Genomic DNA, 10893 nt, shown 5'->3' with positions numbered 1-10893 from the left:
AAGTGCTGGGATCAAAGGCATGCGCCACCACCGCCCGGCTTTTACTCTCTCTTAACTAAAGCTTTGTATATGGATGGTGTGTATGTGTGTATGTGTGTGTTTGTGTTTGTGTGTGTGTGTATGTGTGTGTGTTTGTGTGTGTGTGTGTGTACAGTGTTCCTGCACCACATGCATGCCTACTGCCCTTGGGAACCGAAAGTGAGCATCAGGTCCCTTGGAGCTGGCATCACTGATGGTTGTAAGCCACCATGTGGGTTCTGGGACTCAAACCTTAGTCCTCTGGAGAGCAGCCACTGCTCTAACCACTGAGCCATCTCTCCAGTCACTTCCTCTCATGCAGCAGGTTTACTTCACTAGGCAATGCTGAGAAGTTGTTGACGAAGAGTAGTGGTAAACAGTGACTTGTATATTGTGGGGAGATGCCAGGAACTGAACCCAGGGTCGGAGTTCATATTCACTTTAACATCTAGTCTCATCCCTGGCCAGCAGTACTGTTGGGCCATTAGCTTCTCACCACCAAGCTACTGTTTGGAGAGCAGGGACTGAAGCCTATTTCTATGGCTTTCTCAAAACAATCTAACATAGTAAGAGAAGTCAGGGTTTTGCAGTTGCCAGCAACTTCAATGTGATTGGTGACATACTTGAGTGTGTGTGTGAACTCTTACTAATTTTGTATTTTGAAGCCAATGTGCAAAAAAAAAAAAAACCAAATTCCTTTGAAGGAGTGGAGCCGGTGACTCAAATGGAAAGGTGCTGACCAAAGAGGAGTGCATAAAAGATAAGCAGATTGAGTGTCTGGGGTACACTTCTACAGAGAATACCTCCACATAAAGACCCCTAGAGAAGTCACAAGTGCATGCCACAAAGTAATACAGGAGTGAAGTGAAGAACCAGCCCGTCTCCATCTTAGGCTTAAAAGCCATCTTATAGTGAAGATAAGCTAGGTTCATTCTTGTTTATGGTTAAACCTGCTTGCCAAAGCTATGCCCCACTTGTAATCCTGACTACAAATGGATCTGTACCACATGTCCCTCCAAGATGGCCCTCAACAGGCAATTGGGTCTTTGTTTCAAGAAGTTGTTTAGAACCATCTTGCACCCCTACCTTTGTCTCGAATGGTTACATGACCACCTACGAGTTCCTTGTTAGGGCTAGCTGTTGCTATGACTACCTTGCTATGCCCACCTTTGCGACCACGTCTTTGTTTGAGGAGGTCATCAGGACTCACTTGTTATGATGTTCTGTTCCTGTAGTCCCCCCCCCCCAATTTGGCCCACCAAATCCCCTACCCCTGTGCTATAGAAAGCCTGTCTTCCTTGCATCCAATGTTGACCTCTCAAACCCTGCTTGCTTTAATTAATTGTTTGCTTTAGTTAATTTGGTCATGATTATTTGGGTCTGTGGTCTTTCTCTTCCCACCCTCTGAATTAACAAAAGCTCTGTTAAAACAAAACAAAACAAAAAAAAACAAAAACTAGCTCCAAGGTCGGCAATTCAGATCAGTGGTAGGGCCCTTGTATAAGATGTGTGAGGTCCCAATAAGCCCCTACCCAATACTTGAGAGCAAATCAGAGCTCAGGTGCTGGGAGTGCTCCATGAGGATGTGCTTGCGCAGCATGCTCAAGGCCCTATGTCAGATCCTCAGCACCACAAGGATAAGGAGGGAGAATGAGAATCCTATGTTAGGTTGGTGATAGACAACGACAGCGTCAAAGGAGTAGAGGAGCCCCAGACAAATGAAGGCCGAATGGCCCCATTCAGGTGGGCAATGGTTATGGGGCTTATATGGATGCCGCACATGAATGCAGGCTTACATTGTGAAGCCGATGCGCTCTCCAGGAAAAGCCAGAAATGAGAATTTCATGTGCTATCAGAACATCCTTGTGTTATTAAATTTTAGTTAGTGTCAAGTCCAAAAGAAACAAAGGGCTAATAGGCTCGGTGGCTATTAGCATACCAAAGTGAACGCTGGCCTCCAGGCTGGCTCTGTACCCGTGTGTACCAGTTCCTTCCACCCTGCCCCCTACCCCAAACTCTGGTTCATGTGCTTCTCATTCTTATATAGCCCTGCCCGCCGTTTCTGCCATGTGCTTTCTTGGTCCCCTCTCTCTTGCCTGCCTCTCTTGTTCTGACCCTCCCCACCCCCATCCCCCATGGCCATGTTCTGTACCACTTTCCTTGCTCTGGACTCCTCTGAGGCCTTTGGCTACACTCTGACTTATAACCTTCCCCCTCATACCTTAGAGCAACTCTTATCTTTGCTTTTTATACAGTTAGTTCTTTGATTTTGCAGTGTTTGCACAGACTCCATGGCCCCCTTGCACAGTAAATGTAGATAACGTTGACAACTACCTGACCATGATAGCCCCGGTTCTGGAATTTGATACGTTGACAACTAATTAAAAATCTTTTTGAAGCTTAGCGCGTAGCTCAGTGGTAGTGCACTTGCCTAGCCTGGGCGAGGCTCTACCTTTGATTACCAACACACACACACTTTAAAAACTGAAGGCGACTAGTTTGCAATTTCTGTATGGGCGAAGCACTATGTCTACAGTTTGGATGGAGTGCTCGTCATTGCCACAAAGTTGTCTGAGCCTTATACAGCTATCCTGTCCTTTCCAGGGACAGGAGGTTTACTTTTGAGCATATAGTGGAATGACAGAAAGGATTCCTGCAGGGTGTGCTCTGTTCTTAAGGAACGAACAAAATTTAGGAGGCTCATACAATATCTCAAAGCTCACTCCAGGTTCTTTGTAGCCTCACTGAGCTGGGGGCTGGGTGGCAGGCCAGGTCAGCGGGAAGGCAGGAGGATGGCTGGTTTTACAGCGCCCCCTAGTGGTTTCAAGGTCTCTCCCGCTGGTGGAGGACTCGAGTGAGAGCGCCGCCCAGATTTCCCAGCCAATAGTCTGTGCTGCCGTGTTAGGCGGGAACCACAGACCTAGCCAACCTAGTAAGGCTGCTCTGCGGTAGAGCGTCTCAATGGCTGGCGTCACCTGAGCCCCGAGCTCCTAGTCTCTACTGCCGAATAGTGGTGACCCGTGGCCACTACTGATCTCAAAGCAAGTCAGCCATTCTGCTAGGGTTGCTTCATTGACGACCAGCGCCACTTGTTTTTAGAGATACAGTTTTTATTGGGAGGAGAACCGTGACCCGCCCACCGACAGCGTGAATCTCTCCATGTGGTTGCTTGATCAAAGGCCAAACGCCTCTGCGTGGCTGAAATTGGCGTGGGTAGTCTGTGGCACCGAAAGATCATTGAAGTCAGAGGGAGAGAGGTTGGAGGGGCGCAGGGTTCTGGCAGAGGATTGTCAAAATGATACAGCTACGTGCTTCCTGTTCTGTTTTGTTTTTTCCTAGAAGCTACTCCCCGGCACCCCCATTCTGGGATGGCCTTCCACCTTTCGGCAAGTGAGGGTTAAGAATCACCTTGAAGCTGGAGAGATGGCTCAGCCATTAAAGGCTAGGCTTTCAACCAAAAATATAAGAATCATCTTGAACTCCTTCAGTCACTAGTATTTTCCTGGTACTCATCGGTGTTTACCTCACACGCATGCATTTTTCATGCATGTTAGGCAGGAGCTTTTCCACTGAGCTGCTTATACATCCTGTTGACCACTCAAAGTGAGCTAATGCCAGGAAGGAACTAAACTGTAAGTTGTACTTAACTTGAATCAGTTGACATTACATTTTTATATTGAAGTAGAAAATTTTGGAATTAATGCAATTGACTGCTATGTCAAATTAATTTTGGTTCATTGAATTTCTTTCCAATTGAACAAATACTCAGTTCAGTTACTGAAAAGCTTCACATATGGAACAATTTGAGGTTGTGGATATTCTTATGACAGATTTTGTTTTGTTTTTCTGAGACAGGGTTTCTCTGTGTAGCCCTGGCTGTCCTGGAACTCACTCTGTAGACCAGGCTGGCCTCGAACTCAGAAATCTGCCTGCCTCCGCCTCCCAAATGCTGGGATTATAGGCGTGCACCACCACTGCCCAGCTCTTATGACAGATTTAATGAACTCTAAATACAAATCAAATGTTGTCCATGCTACATTGTGCACATGAAGTCAGAGGGTAACTCGAAGGAGACGCTTATATCTTTCTGAAAATAAATACATACGTTAAACATTTCTTTTATTTCATACGTAGAGTGCTTTGTCTGAATGCGCATATGTATGTGTACTACATACATGCTTGCTGCTGGAAGAGGTCAGAAGAGGACATCAGAGTCTCTGGAAGTGGAGTTATGGGTAGTTGTGAACCATCACGTGGGCGCTGGGAACTGAACCGGGGTCTTCTATGAGATCAGCAAGTGCTCTTAACTGTTCAGCCATCTCTCCAGCCCCCAGGTTCTCTCTTTCTACCATAGAGGTCCTACAGACCCACCTCAGACACGAAGGCTTGGCAGGGTCACTTTTATCTGCTGAGCCTTCCCCACGACCCTGAATGGAGCTGTAAACTTCTCACAGGAATCAGTGATTTGACAAAACAGAATGGAAAACACAGTGGAGACAACGTGAGGGCTCACACTTGTAATGCCAATACTTGGAAGGCAGAGGCAGAAGCATCATGAATTCAAGGTCAGCCTGAGCTACATAGCCAAGTTCAAGGTTAGCTTGGGCTAAATAGTAAGACCTCAATTGTAAAAATGTAAAATGCTTTATTAGTAATTTCCAACTGAAACACAATTTTGGCCTTAGTAAAGTGTATATGAAATGTGGGTGTAGTTAAGTTGGCCGTCTATTTGCCTAGTATGTACCAAGTCCTAGGTTTGATCCTCAGCATTGCCTAAAATCAGGTGTAGGGCTAGGGAGATGGTTCAGTGTGTAAGAGAGCTTGCTGTCCAAGCATGACCACCTGAGTTCAGATCTCTAGCACCCACATAGTGGGGAAGGACATATGAGAATCATCCGGGCTTGCTGGCCACCAGCCTAGGTGAAAGCTGGTGAGTTCCAGGCTCAATGAGAGACCCTGTCCTAACGGAAGGAGATGGAAAACAATAAGGAAAGACACTAGGGAGCTGGAAAGAGGAGGATCAGAAGTTCATTCAAGGTCATCAACTACTATGAAGAACAGCCTGGGATACAGGAGACCATCTAAATACATAGATATGTGTGTGTGTGTGTGTGTAGGAGGAGGGAAGGAAGGCTGGAAAGATAGTTCAGTAGTTAAGAGCACATATTCTCTTGCAGAGGACCTGGGTTCAATTCCCAGAACCCATATGGCAGCTTACAGCCATCAATAACTCCAGTTCCTCTGGATGGGGTCCGAGGCCTCTTCTGACCTCCATGGGCTCCTGCTTGCACGTGGTGTATTTACATACACCCAGGCACCCACACATACACATAAAATTCAGTAAGTGTGTTTTTAAAGTATATTAAGCTAGGTGTGGTGGCTCATAACCCTTAACTGTAGCAATCGGGAGGCAGAGACAGCTGGATGGATCTCCGTGAATTCGAGGCCACCCCTGTTCACATAGTGAGTTCTAGGCCAGAAAGTGGTACGTGGTGAGACTCCATCTCAACGAACAAAAACAGAAAACTGCATATGATTAAAATGAATCTTACCTGTTTCTTTGTCCCTTTTTTCCAAGGTGGCTACTAGAAAATGGAGGGTTTCACATAGGCCTTGCCATAGATTTTCTTTTAGCCACTCAGGCTCCTGTATGACCCCTTTAGAATCTTGCCTACTCTCTGGAGTTGTCCGTTTGGCCTGGCTCTAGGTAGGTCGAGGGGGAGATACCCTCTCTGTCAGGGGGCAAGGAGCTGAGAGTGGCCGTCCCCACAGCTAGGAGCTATGGAGTAGGCAGTCCACAGGGACTGTAGGCCAGACTGAAGTTAGTCTGAAAGGATGATGACAAAGCCACCCGAGACTTGAAGACCTCCTTAATTGTCAAGGAAGGGAAAGAGCCTGGGGGCTAAGAGACAGACCCAGTTTCTGAAACTAGACCTCAAAATGAGGGCTTGGTCACAAGGACTAGGCAGGGTGCTCCAAGCCCAGCTGAACTTTTGGGCAAGAGTCATGGCTGGAAAGCCCAGAAGGAAGGTTAGATGGGGCTCTTAGCTTTCCCAAAGCCACACAGCCCCTCCTAGGGTATGGCCTCCCCACGCCCTGTTCTCCCTTCTCACTCTCACCCCCATGTACTTCCTGTGACTCTATGAGCCGCAGCATTGTCTCACAGGCAGCCATGTTCTTCTGCCAGTGAGCAGCCCTGAGTGTAAGGCTAGCCAAAGACTTGGACTCAAGGATGAAGGCTGATAAGGATGTGTGTACGGTCTCTGGTGGGCCAGCAACGGCACCCTCCCTTAACCTCGACACCAAGGTTATGCAAGTGGTAGGCTGCTCTGGCCAAATTCCACCTCTGTCCCAATGCTGGATCCACCAGCTCACAAAAACAGGTCAGAGTGCTTGTGCAGCCTTCAATAAAGCCAGCCTCCTCCACTCACAGTGTTTACCGTGCAAACAGGACGAAGTGACAAAGTCCGGACTACCTGTCCCTATCTATGAAGCAAGCCCTCTCTACCTTGTCCTTGCTCCCGCCACCCCACCCCCAGCCCCTGAGAGAGGATTTCTCTCCGGAGACCAGGCCGGTCTGGAACTCAGAGATCTGCCTGCCTCTGTCTCCCTCCCGAGTGCTGGGATTAAAGGTGTGTGACACCAGTGCCTGGCTGTCACTGGCACTTTAAAGCACAGACTGCCTTCACATCTCTGGTGATCAGTGGTCAGTGGTCATTACTCTCTCCATGAAGTTTGGTCCTTGCTTCTAACAGAAGAAGAGGGGCTCATTGACATTGCCAGCCCAAGGCCTCCATATTTGTTTTTGTTTGTACAGGCTCTTCCCACAGCCAGGAACTCCTGGGAGGCAAACACTTGAACAGGAGAGAAACTGTAACACAAATTCTACAAAGGTTTGCCTGAACGTCAACGAAGGCCTGGCTTCACTCTGGTTAAATGCACACATACGCATACATGTCCACGCCTTCTATTGTGTATCAAATCACATGCTATCTTTAAATTTAAAAAAAAAATCTTTTAAATATTTACTTCTGGAACTGTAATGGCTCAGTGGGTAAAGGTATTTGCTACCAGACCAGATGACCTCAATTTGTTTCCCTTGGTCCACACGGTGGAAAGAAAAATGGAGTCCCATAAGGTGTCCTGACCTTTATGTGTGTGTGCTATGGCATTTATAGACGTCCTATAAGTAAAATGTAAAAGCAGATAAATAAACAAATTGACTTAATAGCTGCTTCTGCTTCTCAGTTATGCATGTTGCCTCCCAGTTACAGGGCTGTGGAGAAACCATCCGGGCCTGAGGACTTTTAGGAACATTTCATTTGTTCAGACCCCCTCCTCACCGGGGTCCTGTGAGGATGGTGTTAGAGATGAAAAGAAAGACCCGTTCTGCTTCTATTAGGTACAGCGAGGCACTGACTGGTTTATTAGATGTAAGGAACCAGCATTTGAGTCAAAAGCAGGGGAACCCCCATCTTGTTACAGGTTAGAACCCCAGAACCCAGACTGGGGCCTGGCTGGGCAGTTCCTCACACTGGGCTCCCGGGGACCCTGGCTTTCCAGTCTCTAGGTTTCCAGCCTTCCCCCAGGCCACTCCAACTTCCATGTATGTCTTTCTAAAGTCCCCTGAAAGGGCCCCACATGACCATCCTTGGTGAAACCCAGGTCTTTCTGTCTGCTGAGAACCACAGGCCACTGTTTGCTGCAGCTGTTTTAGCAGCTGGGATGCTGCACCTGTTTTAGCAGCTGGAATGCTGCACCTGTTTTAGCAGCTGGGATGCTGCACCTGTTTTAGCAGCTGGGATGCTGCACCTGTTTTAGCAGCTGGAAAGCAGAAAGCCAGACTCAGAACAAAGACCTTCCCAACCAGCCACAAGACCTGAAGTCAGCAATTAAAACCACAACCACCAGTGGGAATGGTGTATAAATCACACTTTAGACCAGAGACTACAAACTCAAATGTCCCTGTGAGGAAAATACAGAGGGGATGGAGCTCCAAGTGAAGGCTGGAGAGGAATTGCCAGAGACTGGAGTGGAAGGCGTGTCCTCCCTCACCCAGGAAATGATACCAATTTAAATGTTCAGTTTTCTAAGTTTCAACATGGGTGACAGATACAAAAGATTTTTAATCCTTGTAACTTCTGTCTTAGACAAATTCCCAACCTAAATTTCTAGCCTCTTTCCTTGATCAAATAGTAAAACTCCAAATGAATGATTATACTGGATTGCATAGGTCAATATTGTAACTAAAATATAGCAGCTTGAAATATACCACTCTCCCCATTTAAAAACAAAATCAAGTCAAATTGATAATTTAAAGTTGTTGGTTTTTTTTTGTTTTTGTTTTTTTTTTTTTGAGACAGGGTCTCATGTAGCCCAGGCTAGCCTCCATTTCACATTGGAGCTGAGGGTGGATTTGAACTTCTGATCCTCCTACCTCTACTTCCAAAGTACTGGGGTTATAGGCATGTGTACTTCATCTGGCTTATACAATGAGGGGATCAAACTAGCAGGCTAGGCTAGCCCTTTACTAACTGAACTATATCCTGGCCTGGAGTTCATTCTTGAATAAAAGATGCTAGTTGGGGCCACGTCCTATGGTACAACCTTGCATCTTTAAAAAACGATGTCTGCTCCTGCCTCAGGCCAGGATGACACTATCTCTTTCTACTTCACAGTTTCTTCTTGAGACTGAGAGGGGCTGGGAGTAGGATGTGGATCACGAAGAAGAAACTGAGGCACAGAGCGGGGAGGGCCCTCTCCCTTGGTATCATCATAGAAAGAGCTGAAATCCTGACTCAGAGGTGTGCAGCTCCTCACAGGGAGCTATGCCAAGCACGGCGCACGCAATTGGGTATCTGCAGAGTGTCTCACAGATGAATGCGTCTCACAGATGAGTGCATGGCGTTTATCCACTTCCCTCTGACAGCGCTTTCCCCACATCAGGGAAAACCAGTAAGGGCCTTTGTCCTCCCAAGGGCTGATTTCTCCAGGGGCAGGCAGGGGCAACAGAAGTAGTCCCCAGTTGCCTCTGCATGAGACCCTGGCAGGCTCTGTGGAAGATATTTACCTACCCTACATGACTCACAGACTCAGAGGGAAGATTCCAGAACCTTCAGGATACTTGGGCTAGGACTCGAGGTCTAGTATAAGTTGGAGGGTGCTGAGCACCCCAACACCCTGGCTTTCCCTCTTCTTGGTGCTATAGGCAGCTCCCAGCAAACTTTTCCACAAAGAATTTGGCACAGTAACCAGTGTCAACATGAGAAAAGACAGAGGCCCCTTTTTCTCAGAGCGTGCAAGGCGCTTTTCGTCCCGGCCCTGTAACACACAAGCCATCTTGGCTCTGGCCTGACAGGCCTCCTCACGGCAACAGTCAGGTCTTTATTTTGGCTTGTTCTGGGAGCCAAGATCCCAGGAAACCTAAGGGGATCTCTTCCCAGGGCAGAAGGGATTGTCCCTTCTGTTTCTCAAAAGTGTCACAGTCAGCATTCTGAGTAAACTAATTATTAGAAGCTGGTCCACCCTACACACTCGTGAGATGCCCACTAATTGCTTTCACACAAGTTTCCAGTGTAGCCCGGAGGTACAGCGTGGCTCCTGGTGGAAAGCCACTGGGTTGGCAGCCCTTCGGCCATTTGGGAAACAAGCCCAGAGACTGAGTGACATGTCTGCAAAGCCGTTACAGAGGCTCCTTGGCTCAGAGAAGAGAAGGCACAGAGAGAGACGAGATCAACCCACCATGACCACAGAGTAAAGGAACACACTGAGTGTGGAGCAGGTCCCACAGGCCCTGTCGCCGGGCTGGCAACAGTGAAGCGGCAGCCCCCAAGCAAAGGGGGTCTTCAGAGTCGGTCAGTCACCATCTGCTGAGGTAACACTGTGATGTGGAGACTCACTGAGAAGGGCCAGAGCCCATTGTGCAGGTTAGGGACAGTCTAGGGGTCCAGCCTTCATCTTGTGTCCTCTGGGGGGTCAGGTGGCACATGGACAACTCCATCCTGGGCTCTGGATCCATTTCCACGGTCGTCACAGTCTCCATTGGGAAATACAGGTGTCAGTGCAAGCTCTTCTTCCGAGACCTGGAGGTGTTCTGGAACTTTCGAGGATGAAAAGATCACATCTATGAGTCAATATCCAAGCATTTAAAGGGGGCAAGGTGGCCCAAGATCTACTTCTAAAGCCAAAAGAGGGCCAGTTGGATGGCTTAGCAGGTAAAGGTTCCCCCTACCAAGCCAGACACCCTGAGTTTGGCTCCCAGGACCCACATGGTGGAAGGAGACAACCAACCCCCTTAAGTTGTCCTCGGATCTCCATGTGCACACTATGGTGTGTACACATCAGAGATTCAAAGAGCCAAGCAGATCTAAAATTATATATATATATATATATACATATATATATGTATATATATATATGATAGCACATGCCTTTGACCCAGCAAGCCCACTTTTAGATGTTTGATGTTTTTGCAAAGACATATTTAGGGGTGAGCTCATTACCAGTCTAAGGATGAAACCAGCTCAAGACGGACCAGCGGAGAGAAGGAAAAGCCCCAGGTCCTTGAGGAGGGTCTGTGAGCTCCTGGGTTGATGCTGACCAACTCTCAAGCCAACTCCACTATTTTCATGGGAGATAATGAGTTTCCTTACAGCTTAGAGTGAGTGGTCGAGCCTTGGCTTCCTCGCTTGCAGCTGAAAGAGCTGCAACTGATCCTCAGGCAGCATTCAGGGAAGGCACAAGGCAAACCATCTTTGGTTTTTATATATGTGGGGGCTTTGCACTAAGAATGGGTTTAGGGCCGGGTGGTGGTGGCGCACACTTTTAATCCCAGCACTTGGGAGGCAGAGGCAGGTGGATTTCTGAGTTTGAGGC

At 47.7% G+C, this 10893-nt stretch overlaps 1 protein-coding gene across 2 annotated transcripts in view; it reads right to left on the bottom strand.

Moving 5' to 3' along the window:
* Positions 1–7410: 7410 nt before the first annotated feature.
* Positions 7411–10893, bottom strand: part of CUNH2orf72 (chromosome unknown C2orf72 homolog) — a 9424-nt gene continuing 5941 nt past the window's right edge. For both annotated transcript variants that reach the window (XM_031368251.1, XM_031368252.1), the window contains exon 3: positions 7411–10117. In XM_031368251.1, the coding sequence (XP_031224111.1) occupies positions 9972–10117 (146 nt within the window). In that variant the 3' untranslated portion in view covers positions 7411–9971. The remainder of the gene's footprint in view (positions 10118–10893) is intronic.

This window comes from Mastomys coucha, unplaced genomic scaffold (assembly GCF_008632895.1).
Source record: "Mastomys coucha isolate ucsf_1 unplaced genomic scaffold, UCSF_Mcou_1 pScaffold14, whole genome shotgun sequence".
Lineage (NCBI taxonomy): Eukaryota > Metazoa > Chordata > Mammalia > Rodentia > Muridae > Mastomys > Mastomys coucha.
Note: the sequence above shows the minus strand (reverse complement) of the source record. Positions and strands in the feature narration are given on the sequence as shown.